The sequence below is a fragment of the Cotesia typhae genome, unplaced genomic scaffold (assembly GCF_013202065.1).
Source record: "Cotesia typhae breed Kobodo isofemale line unplaced genomic scaffold, CoteBio_Ctyphae contig_44, whole genome shotgun sequence".
Lineage (NCBI taxonomy): Eukaryota > Metazoa > Arthropoda > Insecta > Hymenoptera > Braconidae > Cotesia > Cotesia typhae.
The window spans coordinates 6410942-6434368 of NW_027423753.1; the positions used below are offsets into that span (position 1 = coordinate 6410942).

At 30.8% G+C, this 23427-nt stretch overlaps 3 protein-coding genes and 1 long non-coding RNA gene across 8 annotated transcripts; 2 read left to right on the forward strand and 2 right to left on the reverse strand.

The window, feature by feature from the left end:
• Positions 1 to 5527: 5527 nt before the first annotated feature.
• On the forward strand, positions 5528 to 11907 carry LOC141528648 (uncharacterized). 2 transcript variants are annotated; one of them, XR_012479413.1, is made up of 6 exons: positions 5528 to 6398; positions 6484 to 6705; positions 10326 to 10635; positions 10816 to 11159; positions 11270 to 11625; positions 11768 to 11907. XR_012479413.1 is itself a non-coding variant. In XM_074244807.1 (5 exons), the coding sequence occupies exons 4-5, from the start codon at positions 10842 to 10844 to the stop codon at positions 11806 to 11808; spliced, it is 825 nt and encodes a 274-aa protein (XP_074100908.1). In that variant the 5' UTR covers positions 5528 to 6398; positions 6484 to 6705; positions 10326 to 10635; positions 10816 to 10841; the 3' UTR covers positions 11809 to 11907. The 2 variants fall into 2 exon arrangements, 1 of the variants encoding a protein (XP_074100908.1); XM_074244807.1 differs by having other exon boundaries at positions 10816 to 11625.
• Positions 7010 to 9745, reverse strand: LOC141528647 (uncharacterized). The gene is made up of 2 exons (XM_074244806.1): positions 8080 to 9745; positions 7010 to 7710 (listed from the first exon to the last, which is right to left on the reverse strand). Exon 1 carries the CDS (start codon positions 9062 to 9064, stop codon positions 8081 to 8083), a length of 984 nt encoding a protein of 327 aa, XP_074100907.1. The 5' UTR covers positions 9065 to 9745; the 3' UTR covers positions 7010 to 7710; position 8080.
• LOC141528650 (uncharacterized) lies at positions 11638 to 17945 on the reverse strand. 4 transcript variants are annotated; one of them, XR_012479414.1, is made up of 7 exons: positions 17931 to 17945; positions 17815 to 17863; positions 17637 to 17754; positions 17075 to 17533; positions 12991 to 13965; positions 12694 to 12927; positions 11638 to 11951 (listed from the first exon to the last, which is right to left on the reverse strand). It is a non-coding gene; the product is annotated as an uncharacterized LOC141528650 (long non-coding RNA). The 4 variants fall into 4 exon arrangements; XR_012479415.1 differs by lacking the exon at positions 17815 to 17863; XR_012479417.1 differs by lacking the exons at positions 17815 to 17863; positions 17931 to 17945 and having other exon boundaries at positions 11640 to 11951; positions 12991 to 13388; positions 13464 to 13965; positions 17637 to 17651.
• A 2537-nt stretch (positions 17946 to 20482) lies between these two features.
• LOC141528901 (uncharacterized) lies at positions 20483 to 22292 on the forward strand. Its single transcript, XM_074245179.1, has 2 exons — positions 20483 to 22169; positions 22219 to 22292. Exons 1-2 carry the CDS (start codon positions 20483 to 20485, stop codon positions 22290 to 22292), a joined length of 1761 nt encoding a protein of 586 aa, XP_074101280.1.
• Positions 22293 to 23427: the final 1135 nt, after the last annotated feature.

A 23427-nucleotide genomic window follows, 5' to 3' on the forward strand; every position in this document is an offset into this window, starting at 1 on the left:
TGGGGTAACCTTCAAACATTGAAACGTTTTTGTATTTTTTTCGTAAGACTGTCGGTGAATATTTTAAAAAAAGTTATGGATAAAAATAAATATATTAATTTCATTCAAAATTATATTCAAAAAAATATACTCTTGCCCGACTAGGTAAAGTATAATAATTGAAAGAAAAATAAATGCCGCCATTAGCCAATGTTAAATGTGTATCTATATATTGAGAAAAAACATATAGCTACTAGTCTCCCCTTACCACACTAGAGTCGATACCTATCCCCACCCCGCCTAGCGCTCGTGCTTCCTTAAGACATGGCCCATTTTTTGGGAAAGACGAGCAGCTAGAATACATGCCCATCCTACCCCAAGAAAACCATTTGACTACTCTGGAGGAGATATATGCTCCTACAATCCCGATTTTACAATTCAGATATTGCCCGTTTTGCAGAAAAGACGGGCACTCACGATAAGTGCTCATCCTACAACAAGAAAAACATTTAACGACTCCGGAAGAGGAATATCCTCCTACCATTCTAAATCTTACAATTCAGATATGGCCTGTTTTTTGGGAAAAACGGGCACTGATAATGAGTGCTTCTTCGACCGCGACAAAAAAAAACTGGCTATGATGAAGGATAAATATCCTCTCACCGACCTGGTTTTTCACTTAAGTCATGGCCCATTATCCCGCATGAACGGACACTCATAACAGATGCCCAACCTACCCCTAGGGAAACATTTGATGACTCTGGAGGTGTAAGACCCTCCTACGATCCCAGTAGTATAACTGAGACATGGCCCGTTTTTTTTTTTTTTTTTTGAAAAACGGGCACTTATAAAAAATTCCCAAGACACTCTAGGGAAACATTTGACTACTCTGGAGGTGTAAGACCCACCTACGAACCCAGTAGTATAACTGAGACATGGCCCGTTTTTTTTTTTTGGAGAAACGGGCACTTATAACACGACTCTACAAAAAAAATTTTCGTTCTTTGTCCTAAAGTTTATACTATTATTTTCCAGTTAGTTATGCACAAAAACGAAAAGAAAATATCTTTTTTCGGTATAAAGTTTGCTTTTGTGATAGTTATAATAATAATACTCATTTTTCAATTTTTTCATAAATTTTAATTGATTTTAATATTTTTAAAAAGACCGCGCAGTGAGAGTGGGGTATTAACGGTTACACTGATAAACAACCATCAGGTGTTATTTACAAGCCCAGAATAACTTAAAATGTCGTCACGAAAGTGCAAATACGATGCTGATGCATTTTGTTTTATATGTGGTCAATTTATTAAAGTTCGAGACGTGAAATATGAACTAAAGACATCTCACGTTCTCTGTGAAGCCTATGAAGCATATTTTGACTGTCCTGTACGGAATCAAGATAAGCCATGGGCTCCACATGTTGCTTGTAGTTATTGTAAAAGGTGTTTGGAAGGTAAGCAATTTTTATTAAATTAAGCGATGAATCCAAAATAATAGACATATTAATTTTTATTTTTATATTTTTAGGTTGGTATCGAGGTGAGAAAAGGTCTATGAAATTTGCAATACCAAGGATTTGGCGAGAACCAAAAGACCATATTACTGACTGCTACTTTTGTATGGTGAATCCAAGTAAAAGACGTAGAGGTAAAAATGCAAAACCTATTGAATATCCTGACCTCGAATCTTTTTCTGCTCCAATTGCTCACGACCTGACACGACCAGTACCTGAGCCACTAAAAAAATTATCGCAGAAAAGTAGCTCATCTTTTAGTTCTTATAAAAGTAATTCCGATAAGGAGTTTTTGCCTACACCTGAACAACCAAAACACTATCTCATTACTTCAGAAGATTTTAACGATCTAATAAGAGATTTAAATTTGCCAAAAAATAAAGCAGAGCTTCTAGGCTCTCGGTTAAAACAGTGGAATTTGCTTGATGATGTTAAGATCACGGATCAGCGGACTAGGCATGAAATGTTTGCAACGTTTTTCACGAAGGAAGATGGACTTTGTTTTTATAATGACATTAAAGGTATGTTTGAAGCAATTGGCATACCCTGTGTCCCTAACGAATGGCGTTTATTCATTGACAGCTCTACAAAAAGTTTAAAAGCAGTTCTATTGCACAACGGAAATAAATTTCCGTCTCTTCCAATTGCTCACTCAGTACATCTTAAAGAAAATTATGAGTGTCAAAATTTTGCTTGAATCTGTAAAGTATCGTGAGTATAACTGGGAGCTGATTGGAGATTTTAAAATGGTGGGATTTTTAATGGGGCTACAGGGTGGATATACAAAGTATCCGTGTTATTTGTGCTTGTGGGATAGCAGAGCGGATTCTAAACACTATATTCAACTGTCATGGCCTGTAAGAACAGAATTGTGTGTCGGAAAACAGAACGTCAAATTTGAGCCGATTGTTGAAGCGGAAAAGGTGTTAATGCCGCCTTTGCACATTAAGTTAGGGTTGATGAAACAATTTGTTAAAAAACTGGATGAAACTTCAGAAGCTTTTGGATACTGAAAAAAATTTTTTCCGAAGTTATCGGAAGCAAAGGTTAAAGTTGGGGTTTTTGTTGGTCCGCAAATAAGACAGATTTTCGCCGATGAAAAATTTCCAACGTTGCTGAATCGTACTCAAAAAGCAAGTTGGAACAGTTTTAAAGCAGTAGTTTCTGGATTTTTAGGAAATAATAAAGCTGAAAACTACGAAATGTTGGTTGAGGATATGCTTACAAATTTTAAAGCCATGGGCTGCAGGATGTCATTAAAAGTACATATGCTGCATGCTCATTTGGATAAATTTAAAAACAATATGGGAGCCTATTCCGAAGAGCAAGGAGAACGTTTCCATCAGGACATCATGAATTTTGAATAACGCTATCAAGGCCAATACAATGAAAACATGATGGGCGACTATATTTGGGGTTTATTGAGAGAAAGTAGCTATGAACATAAAAGAAAAAGTAAAAGTGTGCACTTTTAAGTTGTTTTCCACTTTTCTGTAAGCTAATTTGATAGTAAAACTTAATAAAAATAATAAACATTTTTATTTCAATAGTTTTATTTTCAATCAAAAATTAAAATCCGAGATTTTTAACAATTTCGTTCAATCAGTCTTCTAAGCACAAAAGCAATGTTTTTCATGCCATATATTTTTTTTTCCGTCTTATTACGACCTAAACTACCGAAATTTAATGCTTTGCAATCCAAGTCAAATTTCATGTTGACCCGTGTAATAGACGCCCAACCTACCCCTAGGAAAACATTTGACTACTCTCGAGGTGTAGGACCCTACTACGAACCCAGTAGTATAACTTAGACATGGCCCGTTTTTTTTTTTGGAAAAACGGGCACTTAAAAAAAATGCCCAAGATACCCCTAGGACAACATTTGACTTCTCTGGCAGTGTTAGATCCTCCTACGAACCCAGTAGTATAACTCAGACATGGCCCGTTTTTTTTTTGGAAAACGGGCACTTATAAAAAATGCTTAACATACCCCTAAGAAATCATTTGATTACTCTGGAGGTGTAAGACCCTTCTACGAACCCAGTGGTATAACTTAGACGTTGCCCGTTTTTTTTTGAAAAAACAGACATTTATAAAAAATGCTCAATGTACCCCGAGGAAAACATTTGCCTACTTTGGCGGTGTAAGACCCTCCCATGAACCCAGTTGTTTAATTTAGACATGGCCTGTTATTTTTTGGAAAAACGGACACTTATAATAGATGCCCAACCTACCCCGATAAAAACTTTCGGTTCCTCTAGTGAAGAAATATCCTCACTCCCTCCCAGTTGTTCAATTTAGACATGGCCCGTTTTTTGGGAAAAACGGGCACTCATAATTAGTGCCTATTCTACCCCGAGAAAAAAAATTGGCTACGCTGGAGGAGACATATTCTCTTACCAACCTGGTTTTTCAATTTAAACACGGTCTGTTCACCCGTGTGAACGAACACTCATAATAGATGCCCAACCTACCCCGAGAAAAATATTCGGTTCCTCTGGTGGAGAAATATCCTCTCACCCACTTAGTTGTTCAATTTAGACATAGCCCGTTTTTGGGAAAAACGGGTACTTATAATAGTTGTCCATTCTACTCCGAGAAAGAAATTTGACTCCTTCGGTCGAGAAATATCCCCCGACTTATCTGGCTTTCCATTGTAGACATGGCCCGTTTTTCCGACTGAACGGACACATAATAATTGCCCATCCTACTTTGAGAAAAAAAATTTATTGCAACGGAGAAGAATTATCTTCCTAGCAATCTGGTCTTTCAAGTACCCGGGTGTCTCCCTTAACTGATCAATAGTCACTTACATCTTCGAGGTAATCTTAATTGGGTCCCAGACATGTTAATATATTAAAAACATACATTTGTACCTGTAGAATTTCATCCATAGCACCTGGTTCCATTGAGGTACGATGGTTTAGGTTAGAATGAATTCGGCACCGCCCAAGGTATGATTCTAGTACACTGTGGATTATTTTGATCTTTTTTATTCCTGTAGAATAGGTGATATTTGACCTGGACATCCTGCCAGGATGACCCGTACCTGCTGACCTTGACCCTAACTATCAGGTTAGTTTGGTCTCAATCATAGGGACATAATTTCATGTTTTATTCCTGTGGAATTTAATGTTATATACCTGGTGCATCGAACCTGGTTGGAATCGGGGCATCTACCTTAGTCCGAGACTCAGACTGGATCTCGTAGCTTAAAATCTGATTTTTCTCATTTGCAATACTCGTCACGCCATCTCTGAGAATTTTTCGAAACTGTTTTATCATTACCGACAAATAATATAACTTCTATCGGAATTTTTACAATTCGGCAGATTTATAGATGCCACCACAAAAAAGTTGGCATAGAGTCACAAAGACAGAATAAAATAAATAAATGCTCCTAATTGCTCATTAATTGCTCAATTCATATCAAAAATTGCTCACCCTGTAAATTAATTAATTAATTTATTATTAATTATTATAAATACAAAATATTGTTTTGCCTTTAGTACGTGAACCAATGGAACCTTCGATTATTTTTTGTTTTCAATAAATTGCTCACTTTTTGTTCATTTGAATTTTGTGCTTTATCTTATTTATTTTCTTTTATTTATCGTTAATTAATTAAACATAATTTTTATGCTTTTAATAATTACGACATGGTGACGTCACAGAAAGATATATTATACGCATGCGCACCAACAAATGTAAACCGCAGGCGCACTGAGAGAAAGAAAAAATACAAAGTTAAGTTGGTATAATTAAAGAGGATATATATGAAGTGATTTTTTAGGTAATAACCTAACAGGTTAGCAAAAAAAATTAAAATGCGTGGTTATCTTGAATGAGATTTTCTTTATTTTATAGGAGATCAAAATAATCATTTGAAAAATCATATTGATTGAATCTTATTTAATAAAGTCTCAATAAATAATCTAGAATTTTTTAATTTCTCATTCAATTGATCTTTTTTTATTATGAAAATTTTTTTTGTAATTAATCAATAATAACATCATGTAGGTTATGGTAGTCACACGATTTATTTTTCTAAACATAAACAAGTAATTAACAACTGATTATTTATTAATTTTTTTTTTTGGTTTTTCAGTTCATTAAATCTCAAAGTAGCAACGATAATGTTTGAAAAAATCATCAACACAGTGGATATGTTTTTAATGGAACATTTCTAAACTATTTCATCACGAATGGTTAAAAAATTAGCTATCTTAAGTATATATAGAAATTATATTATCAAATGTTATGTTATCAGATTTTGAGCCAACACTTTGCAAGTCTATGTCAGATAATTTTGTTAACTAAACAGTATTATTATTAGTCTCTGAATTCTTTTTAATTAGTTAATTTTATGTTCACTATTCTAGTTTAATTACTAATCATTCAGTGATGAACTATCAATGCCGTTTCAATAATAATTATTATTATTATAATTTTAAGTAAAGTACAATTTTTATTTATAGTTTCAAGGAATTCATTTTTCTGATCGAGTTCATACTAGATGAATTTATTTGACACTAATGTACGATGATAAGACACAACTATGGACGATTATTCTACTTCCAATTTCAAGGAAATGAAGTCCATGATCATTAAAATAAGTATTTGTGTGTAGTACCACAGTTACTACTAAACAGATTCAGTGATTCAAAATTTTTACTAATCTTTCCAGAGGTTGTGGTTGTATAGTTGATGACAGGTAAAAAAATAATTGTAATAAAAAAAAAGTAGAATTTAAATTTTTAGTATGAACGATGATAATATTTAGAAGCCTTTGATATCAGCATAACTTTTTATTTCTAAATCTATCGTCTCTTTCGGCAAGTATTTTGAATCATTAATCTACGCAACACAGAATTGCTACAAGAAAAAGGAAGACAAATCAAAGGTAGTGCAATGAATTTTAAAGATACACTGATTATTGTCAGGGCCAGTTGGCTTTAATTGTTTAATAAACTTGGTTTTTTTTTTAGGCTACTTCAGGAAGTTAATTCAACATGCAGCAGTTGATGCACTCTTGCACGCACGATTTAATTTCGTGGTTTTATTGTCCAGTTTTGAATTACAAGCATGGAAATATAGGGCCACTGGTACAAGTAATATCACAGAAAATACAAGACTACTTAGTTTATAACACGATCGAAGTTGTTTCAGCTATTTGATCCAAAGTTTATTATATCAACACATTTAAGATGGTAAGTTACATTTGTCATCGTGATTATGATGATGAAATAGTTTATTACACATTTAATGAAGTGAAATGAAAAATGTTTAAATGATACTATTCTTATTAACTGAAGGCTATACCGCATAAATGTAAACATTATTAAATATTATTATTGTAAATAGTAATAAATCAATCCAAGTCGTCAGTAGACGACCGAAAGGACAGTGTCCTCTTTGTATAATATTAAGAGTATATTAATATAATATAGTTATTAAATATTAAAGAATACAAAAATTAAGTAATGATGACATGCAAAAAAAGTGAACAGCCAATAATGATTGCTCTGTTGATTTATTCATTGACTTTACATTACGTTATCGGTTAATTCTGTGTTAAAACTAGTTTTATTAGAAATATAATAATTTTATTTTAATTAATTTCTTTCTTTTTCATTACTATTATAATGTGCACAAATATAATGAAAGGAATTAAAGCAGATAAACATTTTTTTTTTTTAGTGCGAAAGTGTAGCTTGAGATTATTTATATACATATATATTTCATTATTATTTTTCGCATATATATGATATAAGTCATAACAATCACTTTTAAAAATAAATACAATAATATGAATTGTTTTTTATTTTTTATTTAATTGTTGCTTAGAATCATTTTAACTTTTTTTATGGGATATATACTTTTATCTTTCAATTCTATGTTAATCAAATATAAACCAATTATTTTTTTTTTTCAATAATATATAAAAGAAAAAAAATAATTGGTTTATATTTTATTAAGGGGGATAGCCACTGTGACGCTGGAAAAAATAGGCAATTTTCGGGAATTTTTTTTACTAGGATAATAAAGGAATTTGGGGATCGGGTTTTTTTTGTTTTATAAAGTATATGTTGAGGATAATTCTCCTAAATTTTTATTCAAAAATATTTTGTTATCACAAAGTTATAAACATTTTTGTAGAGCACCAAAAAAATTTCCCCCTCCATTGCCGGTACTGTAACTCAAAAACGGATTATCTGAAAAAAAAACCAAACGGCATTTTAATCTATAGGAATGTCGCTATCGTCGCACGTAGGGGATTTTGAAAATTTTGATTTGAGAAAAAATGGCGCCATATTGAAAATTTTTTCGTCTTTTTCCTCATTTTTTGGACTCAAACAGCCTTAAAAATCTTAAAAATTAAAATTTTCAAAATCCCCTACGTGCGACGATAGCCACTAAGTAGACGAATACGGGGAAACAAAAAAATTGAGAATCGGTTCATATTTACGAAAGTTACAGTACCGGAAAGTTTGAAAAAGTCGTTTTGAGAAAAACGCGAGTAAAGTTTTAAGAAGATTCTCGCAACTTTAAAATCTAGTCTTTCACAAAATATTCATACTCACATCAAACTATCAAGTCCTGGGCCATATGAGGGTTCTTCCTCCTTATCTTTAGTATTGACCTTGACTTTTTTATTTTTTTACTGGCCGTTTCCATGCGGCTTTCAGCAGCTTTAACCCGAGTAGCGTCGCGCTCAGCGCAGTATGAGTAGAGTGTTGGTCCTACTTTAACATCGAGATTCTCTAATATCTTCAGAGTTGCTAGAGCCCCATCATTGAATGTAATTGTTGAAATATATAAAGCTATTTCAACAATAAGGGAACAAGAAGAATTTGTTTTTGGGGCGAGCTGCCACACTAATGCATTGAAGCTTTCATTATTATTTTGTGTAAACCCACCGACACATCGTTCCAATAACTCTGGATTCGATAGATCTTCATAAATCGGTATTAAAGCTTCCGCAATATCTGCAGGAAGTGGTGGTTTTTCAACTAATGAGTCCAAAGTATTTGTTGCCACAGCTTTTTGAAATTGACACCACGAATTTGCACCTTCAGGACAAAGAAAATGCTGCGGATCTTCGGGTGATGAAAACTTGTGATAAAATGTTTGCCAAATAGCATTATACATCTCATCAACATCATTAGAATGACGTCTGATTGCTAAACCATAATACTTTGTAAATTCATTAATTGCTTTGTCCGTTAATCGACCTTTCCCACCTAAACTTTTCTGTGTATTTTCTTCTTTTCCTGTTTTTGTCTTCTTGTTAGTTCGTTGCTTCTTCAAAGCCCTTAGTCGACTGCCCATTCGTTTTTGCACGTGATTAATACATTCCTTTTTTTTTTTTATCTTCACCATGTCCCCATACGGTTTAGCATCACAAATATTTTTATACGTTTTAGTGTCACCATCACCTATATAGTTTACATACTTAACGTTATGTAATAACTCTGATCGCATAAACATCTCTTTTATTCCATCTACCTCCATTTGTCCAGAAGAATTTTCATGGTTTATTGGACAGTCTAGAGCATGGTCTTGCATAAATTGATCGTATTCAGCTGTTCCTTTTTTGAGCTCATTAGCGCACACATCTTACAATAACTGGATTTCATACTTACATCTACGATTTTGCCAGTGAAGTAACCAATTAGAGAAGATATACCAAATGAAGATTTAAACCCTCTTTTCTTCCAACTACCGTCACCGGAGACAGAAATTCCAGGAATGTCATTGGATTTTAAATGCTTGCAGGTTTCTTGGATTTCTTCTTTAGCAGCTTTTTTCAACACTAAATCACAACAGTTTCTAGCTGCATTTCTGATTTGTGTGACCAGACGATCGTAAAAGCTATGGAACATTGGTCGTGGTAAATCCATAAAAGCACAAAATCTTTCAGCTCCAGATAACCCAATACCAATTATCCGCATTGCAAAGATGAAACGGCGATTAATTTCATACGCATTCTTGATGAGTGGACATGAATTTATCAAAACTGGATCACATTTTTTGCAATTCACAACTAGTTTAAAACCTAATCCTCGAATACTTGTCTCAGTAAAGTTTACATCACCACCACACTTTTTACACGATACACAGCCACTTAGTAAATTAAATATCGAAAAAAAATTTATAATTTTGTAGCTAATACTCGAATCAATTGTACAATCAGATTTTTGTGATAATTTCCTCTTGGAAACACTATCACGTCGTTGAGAGCCAGTATTTTTTCAGTTTCATATCTGTTGAGCGGTCGATTAAATTTTTCCTGTCGTTTGGCAGTTTTCTTTCGTTTTTAATAACTTTACTTTGCTTACGATCCATTATTTAACAAATTTTTTTGTTAAATAAACAAAAAAAAAAAGATCAGAAGATTTAAAAAAATAAGTAAGTAAACAATAACGAGTACACTAAGAAACTCAATAAATTAAAGAACGAGTGTGTATTCATACAAAACAACTAAACTATGAGGTACAGTATCTCAACAATAAGAAAAAATATACGTTAAAAGTCAAATAATTGTAACGGTTGACAATCGTGAGGGAAAACAATCGCCAACCCGTACGAATCAAAGACGGAGCGAGCAGGCGACGTTTTCGTCGAAGCGCCGCGCGTAAAACGGTCAATCGACGCGCTCTTATAAAAATGACTATAACTCGAAAACTATTCGGAATTTTTCTATAAAATTTGAAATACATAATTTTGAATATATAAACTTCAGTTTAATGAAAAAAAAAAAAAAATTTTTTTTCCGAAATTTTACAGTGGCTATCCCCCTTAATGAGCACACTCGAAAATTTTTCAGATATTGAAAGACTAATGAAAACTTTATTGAACATCTGTCAAAATGAATATGGGTGCAAAAACGATATTCAATGGATATTGAAAAAGTTGGAAACTTTTAGTTTTGACGATACAGCTATTGATTATAAAACCATTAAAAACAGTAGTAGTTGTGAGAAAGAAAAGTCCTGCGATACCCACTTATTTTGCCATGATGAGGATCTAGAAGACGATGATTCTGAGGCTTCAAGTTCAACTGATGATTCTCAATTATCAAATTATATTGATAAAATTGTAAAAACTCTCAGAGCAATATCAATTCTGATAATTCTGTAAGGTTTGACGATTTTAATCCTTATTATTTAGTAGCAATATTAAAAAAACTAATTAAATTATTCAAGCAATTTCCGGCTTGGACAAACGTAATGCGAAAACATTATGAATCAAAAATCATATTGCCACTTCGTCCCGTTCTGAGAACTATTTTAAATACATCAAAGATAATGTTTTAGAAGGTCACCAGCCTACTCGCGCAGATATGTTTTTAGTCGAACATGTCAAAACAATTTCTACAAGAATGATCGAAGGAAGAGCTGCGTATGAGAAACAACAGATGATTCAAAAAGTATCAAATAATACAAAAAAAGTGACAGACAACAACATGCTAAACTGTGAAGAAAATTGGAGGAATAAAAATAAACTTCGCGAAACTCTTGAATTAAATATCACCGAGGATACATTTTCGGAAATTTCTCTGAATACTATAGAGGAGAAATTAAAACAGTTTAAAAATAATGCTGAAGAAAGAGAAATATTACATGAATCCGAATCATCTAAAGAAATTATTTTACCAAATGTAAGTATGTCATCAGATTTGGAACCAAAGTCTACTGTTGTTGTTATCGATTCTTCCGTTGATGAGTGTAGTGAAGATGCTTTAAAATTATCAACAAATATTAATTTGAGTTTCAGTAAAGAAATTAGTACCAAAGTTAATAATAGTTTAAATTGGTCTGAACCAAAATTTCATTCTACCCCAGTATCATTGTCAAATTTTTCATATGAACAGAAAGAAGAAAGTAGTTATTCAATAGTACTCAATGAGCAACCAATCCCATTTAAAATTTGTGAAACTAAAATACCGCTAAAACGGAAATATATCTCAAACAGTGATTCATATAAGCCAGTTAAGAGAGGAAAATATGTTAATCCTTTACCAGGAGCAACATTAATCCACCAAAATGCAGTTTCCATGAAGTCTAAAATTACTAAAAAAAGAAAAATGATTGAAAATGGTAGCAGATGTGCACCTCAAAAAGTTGGTAATGTAAAATTATCTCTTAAAAATACTTGTTCATTTGATAGTATAGTAGAAATTTTGTCTTTTGCCTATTTAAATTTCAAAAGTTTTCAAAATTTTATTGACAATCAAAAAATCATTCGCAATTTATAAAAATCCTACAGTTATGCACGCAGGTTGGTGCTACTCCAGACTTTTACAGTAAAAGATTTAATCTATTAAGAAGAATATTCCATGCAGAACAATATGTTATTAACTGTGTATGTGATGTCAATGAACTAATTCCAAATTTGCTGAGAAATTATGAATCTATCACTGAACGGCGAGATTGTGTAAAATGTGCATCTTCTGAAACAAAAAAATTATCAACATTAAACGCTAATGCTAAATTAGTATGGAATAATGGTTTTGATTATTTAGAGGAAAGTGTTTTGAATGATATCGAAAAAGAAACATTTTATTGTAAAAAGTGTAAAAAATTGTGACCGGTCGTAAACTGGAAATTGATTCGTATTTATTGTTAAATTTAGATCATTTTTATGAAGCACAATGTTCATCAGGAGAAAAGTTATTAAATACTAATTTACGGGAAATTCCTATAACATTTAATATTCAAAATAAAAATATTTGCTAACTGGAGTTATTGAATATGAACCATCGGCAATACCGAAAGGCATCGGACATTTTGTGGCTTTTACGTGTACAATTCAAAACAAATGGACTAAGTTTAATGACTTGCAAGATACTCCACATATTTTACGTACTAAACTACCGAATGTTAGAATTTCCACATTATTATACGTCTTATTGTAAAATTTTATGAATGGTATTATTAATTAATAAAACTAATTGAACTCAAAACAATAAATTGGTATTTATATTCTACAATAATCTATTCAAAATTGATAAAACTTATATACATCATTACAATTTGTACGATTATGTAATTAAAGACGATAATTTTTTTTAATGAATATTTTGAAACGCAGAGGTAGCTTCAATAATGACTTTTATGATTGATAAATGATATAATGTACAAATTAAATTTTAATCCGGTTAATTTATTTAAATAGTTTTAATCTATGCTTACCAGTAATCCTCTATGAGTAAAAGTAGTTAGGTTAAATATTACTGTCTCCCTATCATCAATATTTTCATGTATTAATTTCACTGTTTTTTTATCGTTCATTTTTTCATTTTTTTTTAGTACCATCAACAGCCATTGGAATTATACATTAAAGAATTTCATGGAGAGTTACTCAAGACTCTCAAGAACCACTTGTTTGAAATCGATTAAACGGGCAGTAGGACGATTTCATTCAGTCTAAAATATTTTGAATTTCTATTTATTTATTTTGAAAAGTGTCATAAAATGCTATGAACTTACCAATATAATTAATGTTTCTTTATACAATTCATTGTATAAATACTTACGAGTACCCAATTTTTAATACCTTAAAATCGTACTGAAGGTTCTTACTAACAAATTATAACTATGTTTATAATTAACTGCATGCTTCACAGAATCTTGTCTCCTTTTGATTGATACTGCAAATAATAAATAGACTATTTTGAGGATTATTATATTTATAATAAGAATAATGAAAGAAAAAATACTTATCTAACACTTTATTTGCTAATATTAGAGTCCAAATTTGACAATCGCATCAAAATAATCTTTGGTAATTAAAACATATTTCTTCTTTTCGAATAGTTTATAATATTTTTCGACTGCATCCGATAAAGTTTGCTTTATTTATTTACAATTTACTGACTATCATCGATCTAAACAATAGTTATATATATTATATAATAAACTGATAACACTTAGGCTACATTTGCATTTGGCGCTTAACACACTTTCAGCACGCTTAATCTATAGTTTGGGCGTCTTGTACTTAGCATCCAAGACGAATGCACCCTAAGGTCATAGATATGTTTATTAAAAGAAAGGATTATTCATTTTAATCGATATGCATAATATCTTAATTTTTATCCTTCCTTCTTTAAATAAAGTCAAATAATTATTTTAATTCATTTGTACAATCGCTATCGTTACGCCTGGTGTACTAAAGTTGGCCCTCTATACTATCCTTTACAAAATGCTGGTTTAGTATATACTATATAGTATACCAGACATTAATTAATGAAACCGATTGTACTTTACAACGGTAGAAAACCATCTAGACAAATATCTGGTAATTATCTAGTAAGTTATTTGATTATTTATCAGCTAAAATTTCGGAATGTAATTTAACAATGTGGATGATTATGAGTGCGTTCACATTTAACGTTTGAAATGTGCTTGTGAGAACAACATACGGACAATGGATATTTCTAGCGTAACATGCAACACGACCATCTATAAACATAGAAAATGTCTAAAGGTGTAAATCATGTAAATCATAACGTTGGATAATTTAAATACTGTATAGAAGCAGTATATTTTTAATAAACAATTTTTAAATGTTAATTAATGTTCTATCAAACTTATATATGTCGGTTTTTTTCTATTACCTATACTGAAACAAGTTGATGTCTAATAAATTTTTTATTTTATTTAAAGAACAAATTAATCGCAAGAAAATAAAAAAAAAATAATTTGTGAAAATATCCACATGTGAAATTTTTTTTATCATTTTTTTTTCTTAAAGAAAATTTAAAAAGAAATGTATAAATTTTTTGATTTCTTGTATTTTCAATGCCATATTTTGGATTGATTCAAAATAAAAGTTAGATAATAGAATTGACCAACAATAACTATCACAAATATAATTTTACGACATTAATTCATTCTTGTGACTAAGTATATAAATTGAGAGTATATATATGTAAAATTACATTTATGATTATGGTGTTCACTAGAACTTTCAATTGCACATTTCGAAGAGTAGATTTAATGCGAATAATTAATTTGTAATCGAGTATGAGTCTCAATGATAATGTGATTTGATGACTAATTAAATACATCAACATTAATAATAAACATTCGAAACTTGCTCTTGTTAGTTTTTTGTGAGAAAATTGAGATAGAACTACAGCAATTTTATAGAGCTTTACCATAATTATTAAAAAAATTTTTAACAGAAAAAGAAATTAAAACGTAAAATGTATGTTCTTCATTAGATTATGTATCTTGTGCAATCACAGTAGTTTTAATAATAAAAATAAGTGAATTTTAATAAACCCAAGTTGTTCATAATATATGGGTTGAGCAATTAAATTTGTTTACTTTATAGTAAATAATTACAGTGAACATTTTCAATTATGAAAAATATTTATGTTAAAAAAAATCACTACATGCAATAAAATTTAATCAATTTATTTTATTTACTCTACTTATTTGTTTCTTTTTTGTTTTATTAATTTAACTGATGAATAGCAAAAAAAGTTAATATTTAATAATCTTAATAGGTCTAGAAGACTAGAATTTCGATAAGAGCTACATATAACCATCGATAAATTTAATCATCAAATAGAAGTAATTCGTTGATATGTTATAATATCGAATTAATTAATTTAAAAAAATAATTATAACACTATATAATTACAGAATTTAAAATGAAACACTATTTAATTATTTACTATAAGTTATTAATAGCTCTGAAATTATTAATGATATAACTCCCTTGCAACCTTCACCTCACTCTAGAATCACTCTGTATTCAGAGTCAGAGTGAAATCATATTGAAACCAGTGTGGATCCAGAGTGGTTTTGTGCCTTTTTTCCAGAGTCAAATCACAGTGAATCCAGAGTGATCCCAGAGTGAATTCAAAATGAAACTAGAGTGTTTTCAGAATGTCTTGAAAATGTTTTTAACGTGGGTTTAGCGCTTTTCAGAGTAAATTCGAATAATTCTCAATTTTGTCCTTAGTATATTTATGATAACTTTAACACGAGTGTAGTGTATTGAGTTTTCATAATTTACCTAATTATATTAACAGTTAGACGACAAATGGTTTATAAATTGATAATCATATAGCATTTTTCGACTACATAATTAACAACCATTTCATTCTACAAAATAAGAGATAACAAATTTTGTAATTTGAAAATACTTTCAATTAGTTAAAGGTCTATTTTTATCTTTATTATATTAAATTATGAAGTCAACAGGTGAATTTAGTATTATACATTATTAATTGATTCCCTATTTAAAAATTTTTAAATGTTATGAATTTTTGTATGACTTAAAAAGATTTTATTTTGAAAATACTAGAAATTCACATAGGGATCAGTTTGATCCCGGGAAAAAAATTATATATAATTCTATAGAACCATATATAATCTATATATGATTTCATATAATTTATATATAACTATATGTCTTTACATATGTTTGTTTTTAAGATTATATGTAATTATATAAAGCTATATATAATTGCAAATAATTTATATATAACTGTACGTCACTACATACATTCGTTTTTAAGATTATATATAATTTTTATATAACTACATATAATTACATATAATTTATATATAACTATATGTCATTACATGTATTTGTTTTTAATATTTGATCGAGCTAAATTTTAAATTATTTTAATTTTAAATTATTAAAATTTAACCAATTAAATAATTGTCTTCGAATAAATTAATTTATTAATAGTTAGTAAATCTTTTTATCAGTGTATATTGATAATTAATAATTTACAAACGAAATAAAAAATTTTGTTCATTACGCATTGATCGTGTATACGATTTGCATTACTTGTAGTTGTTAAAAACCCTGATATTCAAGTAATTCTCATCGGTAAACTGGTAAAGAATTAGTCTTTCAAGCGTCAGGTCCCAGATTCGATTCCCGAGCGTAACAGTTGTTTTTTATTTGATTCCACTCTGGCTTTAGTCTGGGTTCACGCTGGTTTCATGCTGGAAAATAGGCACAAAACCACTCTGGAACCATCATGATTCCATACCGTTTCCAGAATTTTTTCAGACTGATTTCAGAATGATTTGAAAGTCGCAAGGGCTTTAAAGCCGCATCACTTAGAGCTGTAACAGCAGATAGGTGATGTTCTCTTGATATATTTTTATAACAAATCATGAAAAAAATGTAAATAAATTTATATTTATCTATCGAAATTCAAATAACTAAATGCATGATTGTTATAATTTTTTTCCGAATGATCCAATTAATTATTCATTGAAATGATTAATTGCAGATTGATAAATACAATAGTTACAAGATTATTGATAAACGAACAATAGAAAAAATTTTTTTATTAAAATCTTATATTTTGCTATTTCAATTAAAAGAAATGTCTAATAGTAAAAATGAAATTGCTATTCATCTGGTACTCAAGCACATAAATTATTTATTTCAAGAGCTATGTCATTGATTTGGGATTTGAACATTATTAAACTTATAAACTTTTTTTTTTTTGTAATATTAAATATTGACTAAGGGACATTGAGTTATGTATGATTATTATATTTTTTTTTTTTTTGAGTTATTATATTTTACCGTAAAAGTAGTTCATGAGGCGAGATTATTTAAGCGTCGCAGCAACTAACTGGTACTGGTGCAACAACTTCAGGCTCAAAAGCACCATCCACTGCAATGATGTCAATCTTGACTTTCATAGACTATTTATCTGTTGAACATTCGTCACCACAATTTTGCTTAGCCTCTTCGTTGATGCTATTTCTGTGCTTCGTTTTCGTAATCTTAACTTGTTCAGCGATTGCGACAACTGTTTCTGTTATTGAGTTACTTTTTCAGATTTAAAGTCGCCAATTTAGTTTGACTTCTTCGACAGCAGATTATTCTTCAACTTATTTAGTCTTAGTCTTAATAGCGGGAGCTGATTATTTAACTTCTTCGAATATCTTTTCAGCTTTAAAAATTTCTTCAGTTTTAAGTAGTGTTCATGTAGATTTATCCTCTACTAATGTAGTCTCAAATTTTTATCAGCTTCAGTCTCTATTTTAGTTTCAGCAATAAGTGCATAGATGTTTTGAATACGAAAATAAAAATTATTTTTTAAATAAATCTTTTGAATTATTGTATTTCTAGTAATACTTACGTTATTTGTAGGAATGACAAATTGTGAAAGTTAACTTATGAGTGTAATTTACTCATACATTTGCTATCCGGTATAATTTATTTGGTGCACTTATTGTAAGTCCAGACCGAGGGTTATCCTATATGAAGTAAATAATAATATTAATGTTAAAATGTAAGACATAAATTTAATTAATTACCTCACTTAAAACAAAACTTAATTATTTTTTTTGGCCATTAAAAAAAGAACTGAAAAAAAAATTAATTCTTATACATTCATTTTACTAATATAAATAGTAATATACAAAATATTTACCTATTTTGTTTATACATTGTAAACAATTAAATTTATTTTTCTTGCTATCTTGTTAGGTTATTACCGAAAAAATCACTTCATATATATCCTCTTCAATTATACCAACTTAACTTTATATTTTTTCTTTCTCTCAGTGCGCCTGCGCCTTACATTTGTTGGTGCGCATGCGTATAATATATCTTGCTGTGACGTCACCATGTCGTAATTATTAAATAAGCATAAAAATTATGTTTCATTAATTAACGATAATTAAAAGAAAATAAATAAGATAAAGCACAAAATTCAAATGAACAAAAAGTGAGCAATTTATTGAAAACAAAAAATAATCGAAAGTTCCATTGGTTCACGTACTAAAGGCAAAACAATATTTTGTATTTATAATAATTAATAATAAATTAATTAATTAATTTACAGGGTGAGCAATTTTTTATATGAATTGAGCAATTAATGAGCAATTAGGAGCATTTATTTATTTTATTCTGTCTTTGTGACTCTATGCCAATTTTTTTGTGGTACTATTATCCCATTATATTTAAGTAACTTCGAGTCAGAAATACCGACAATACATTTATTAATGATTAAAAAAAGTGTAAATTATACTGATAATTTAGATAATATTGAGTCTGTCTATCACTTTGCATGGATACATAATCTTTCTGGATTAATTAAAAGTCAAATATCTCTAGGTAGACATAGATTATACTTTTGTGATCGTTGTTTGAATCATTTCAAATTAGAAAAATGTTAGTTAGAGCACCGAGTAGATTGTTTTAAATCTAACAAAGTCCGCATGGAATTTCCCAGTGAAAAAAATAAAATTTTGAAATTCAAAGATTTTAAGTCTAAAGATACTGTGCCGTTTGTGGTTTACGCGGATCTAGAATGAACACTCGAACCCCCAGGAGATGATGAAAAGACAATTAATAAACATGTTCCACACAGTATTGCTTACTATGTACATTGCAGCTATGATAACACACTCTCCAAATTTGAATTAAACCGTTCTCCTGATTGCATAAACTGGTTTGTTAAACAATTAGAGTCATTACCCTTGTGGAAATAATTCTCTGAAAAAACTCTTGAAAAGTCTTTATAACTCTGAATAAGACTTTTCGAAAGTCTTCACATCCCTAACTAAGTAAAGGAAAGACTTAATAAGTCTTCAAAACTCTGCAATACTCTTCAAAAGTCAAATTTTCCCTGCAATTTCGGAATTTCTCAAAGAGTTATTAAGACTTGATAAGACTTGTTCAGTTTTACAGGAAAAGAAGAAAATATTTCTTTTCAAAAAAATTACTTATCAGAATTAAATAAAACTATAAAAAGAAGTAATGCATGTTTTAAAAAATTTTTTTAAATAATATTTTCATCACGAAAATACTTTGATGGGCATCGAATCACTCATAGTTGAGCAAGTCAAAACATCAACAGCAAATGAAGTGCACTTGATGTTGGAAACAGATACTACTCAAAGAGTAAATCCAATCGGTATTTAATTTGGACTATCAAATATTAAAGTCAACTTTCTAGGTAGGAAAGAATTTTCTATCCACACGCTATCTGCTGGAATTAATTGATACCTAACATATTTTAGTTTACGAATTTACAGTTAGAATCTTTGAGTGTTCTTAGTTTCTAATAGGTGGCATGTGGTTAGAAAATTCTTTCCTACCTAGAAAGTTGACTTTAATATTTGATAGTCCAAATTAAATACCGATTGGATTTACTCTTTGAGTAATATCTGTTTCCAACAGCAAGTGCACTTCATTTGCTGTTGATGTTTTGACTTGCTCAACTATGAGTGATTCGATGCCCATCAAAGTATTTTCGTGATGAAAATATTATTTAAAAAAATTTTTTAAAACATCCATTAATTCTTTTTATAGTTTTATTTAATTCTGATACGTAATTTTTTTGAAAAGAAATATTTTCTTCTTTTCCTGTAAAACTGAACAAGTCTTATCAAGTCTTAATAACTCTTTGAGAAATTCCGAAATTGCAGGGAAAATTTGACTTTTGAAGAGTATTGCAGAGTTTTGAAGACTTATTAAGTCTTTCCTTCACTTAGTTAGGGATGTGAAGAATTTCGAAAAGTCTTATTCAGAGTTATAAAGACTTGTCAAGAGTTTTTTCAGAGAATTATTTCCACAAGGGTAGCTCTGGACTTTGAAAAAATTCTAAAGAATCCCATTAAAATGAAACCTTTAACGAAAGAGCAACAAGATAGACACAATCAGGCAACTGAGTGTCACATCTGTGAAAAACCAATCACTTCTACAACAGATAAAGTCTATGATCATTATCACTTCACGGGTAACTATAGAAACGCAGCTCATAAATCATGTAACGTTAATTATCAGAAATCTACCATTATCCCAGTTGTCTTTCATAATTTATCTGGCTATGACTCACACTTTATAATTAAATCCTTAGCTACAGTATTTGAGGGTGAAATTTCATTATTACCAATCAATAAAGAGCGTTACATTTCTTTCACAAAACCAGTTAAAAATACTTTAGTCTCTCTAAGATTTATTGACTCTTTTAGATTCATGGCCTCCAGTTTAGAGAAATTAGCTTCATACCTTGATGACAAAGACAAACAGATTACGCGACTGCACTACCCTGACCCTGACAAATTTAAACTAGCAATACGTAAGGGTGTATTCCCATATGAGTACATTGACAGTATTGATAGACTAGACGAGACACAGTTACCTAACCAGGAATCATTTTATTCAAAATTAACAAACTCAACTATTTCTGATGATGACTATGCTTTTGCTCAAGTAGTTTGGAGTGAATTTAAAATCAACACGCTGGGAGAGTACTCAGACTTGTATTTGAAGACTGACGTACTTCTCTTGGCTGATGTCTTTGAAAACTTTAGACTTAGTTGTTTCAAGACGTACAATCTCGATGCCCTACATTTTTATACAGCACCAGGTCTTTCAAACTCTGCAATGTTAAAGCATACTGAAGTAGAACTTGAACTGTTAACTGATCCTGAGATGCTTCTTTTCGTTGAAAAGGGTGTTCGTGGTGGGGTATCGATGTGTGCTAATAGACATGCTGAAGCTAACAACCGGTATATGGGCAAAGATTTTGATTCAAACAACCCCGAAACATACTTGATGTACTACGATGTAAATAATTTGTATGGAGCAGCAATGAGTATGTCTTTACCCAAGGGTAAATTTGAATGGGTTGAAAATGTAGACAATGTAGATCAGTTTTTCAATGATTATGAGAGTGTAGGCTACATCCTTGAAGTGGACCTACACTATCCTGAGAAATTACATGATCTACACAAAGATCTACCTTTATGCCCAGAACATTTTGTACCACCTGGCAGCAAACAACAAAAATTAATAACAATTCTATATGATAAGTCTAATTATGTAATACATTATAAGAATTTAAAACAATGTTTAGATTTAGGCTTAGAACTTAAGAAGATACATCGAGTCTTGAAATTTGAGCAGTCAGACTGGCTCAAGTCATACATTGATAAAAATACTGATTGCCGAAAATTAGCGAAAAATGAGTTTGAAAAAAATTTTTATAAATTAATGAATAACGCAGTTTTCGGAAAGACGATGGAAAATGTAAGAAAATATAAAGATGTATATTTGAGAACGAAGTGGCAAGGTCGATACAATGTATCCGATTTAGTATGTAGGCCAAACTTCCACAACCTTACAATTTTTGATGAGGATATGGTTATAGTTGAACTTAAAAAAGCTAGAGTTTGCTTCAACAAGCCAATCTACGTAGGGTTTAGTATATTAGATCAATCTAAAATTTATATCTACGACTTTCACTATAATTATGTGCTTAAAAATTATGTAAAAACCTCAAAATTATTGTACACCGACAAAGACAGTCTAATTTACCAATTTGATGTACCCAACATCTATGAAGACATCAAACGTGATATTTCAAGGTTTGATACCTCCGATTACCCACCTGAAAATGTCTTCAACATGCCCCTTGTTAACAAAAAGGTTCTGGGACTCATGAAGGACGAGAACAATGGAAAAATCATGTCCGAGTTCGTGGGTCTCAGAGCCAAGCTGTACGCCTTCGAAATCCATGATCCTGAGAAGGAAAAAGATAGAATCAAGAAACGAGCAAAGGGTATCGGAGGATCAGCCTTGAAGACCATCACGTTAGATGACTTCAAGAAGTGTCTTTTTGAAAATGTATTGTTAAGAAAAGAGCAGTACATGATAAAAAGTAAAAAACATCTAGTACACACAATAAAGCAAGAGAAACTTGCTCTCAGTTGGGCTGATGACATACGTCAACTCATTGAGGCAAGCACGGATACTGTGCCTTGGGGTTATAAAGGCTCACTAGTTTTTAAGAAAAGAAAGATTGTAGATGATGAAAATAATAATAAAAGACAAAAAGTTTTGTAATATTAAAAACAAAGTAAATATAGTTTTAAGGTTTTGTAAATAAAAACATTGTAAATATAATTTGTGTTTTAGATATCAGATTTATTGATCCAACTATTATGCTTAGTATCAAAACCTAGCCATTTAACATAGTATTTATTTCCACGTTTTCTAATTACTTTTTCAACAAGATATACATCTGGAAATTTAACTTTGCTGAGTTCTTCATTGTAAAATCCTCCTTCGATTGGATGATCCTGATAGTCCACGAGCTTGTACGTCGTTGGATTCGTGTTCTGCACCGACTTGATGGTAAAAATCTCGGTTGTCCAGTTTGGTGTGTATCCTTTGTCAAACACATGCTTGTACTTGCTGATTCGAACTTTGTCTCCAACTTTGAACTTCTTCTGTTGTGATTTGACTTGCAGTGGTTGATATATGTTTTCCAATAGTTGTTTCTCCTGAGCAGCGGTAACATCAACAGGTTTCATTTTGATAGTGCGATGTTTGGTGTTGTTGTAAGTATTCACCAAGTCATCAAGTATATCGGTCCACTTGTAGCTACAACGAGCTGTGAATTCTCGCCACATTTTATTCTTAAGTGTTCTATTGAAACGTTCACATATGGATGCTTTGAGATTGCTGAATGTTGAATACAGATTTATCTTGTGCTGCTTCATCAGATCTTTGAATTCTTTGTTGTAGAACTCTTTACCCTGATCAACATGGAGATTCTTAGGTTCACGATCTTGCTGGAGTACAGACTTCATAGCACTAGTAACATCTACACCACTTTTTGATTTAATTGGAACTGCCCAGGTATACTTTGAAAATATATCTATGATTGTAAGCAGATACTTGTATCCTTTATTGACTGTTGCATATGGAATCATCTCAACCAAGTCAGCTTGCCAAGTCTCATCGAGACCTCGGATGTCAACATGACGACGTTTATAGTTCCTGCGAGCTGGTTTGTGAAGCTCTTTAGCTATCACTGTCTTTTTGTCGTTCATTGAGTTTCTCAGTGAGATATTTGATATTATTTTGGTGAGAGGAAAGTACTGCTTTAACTTCCTCAATAGATGTCTGCAAAT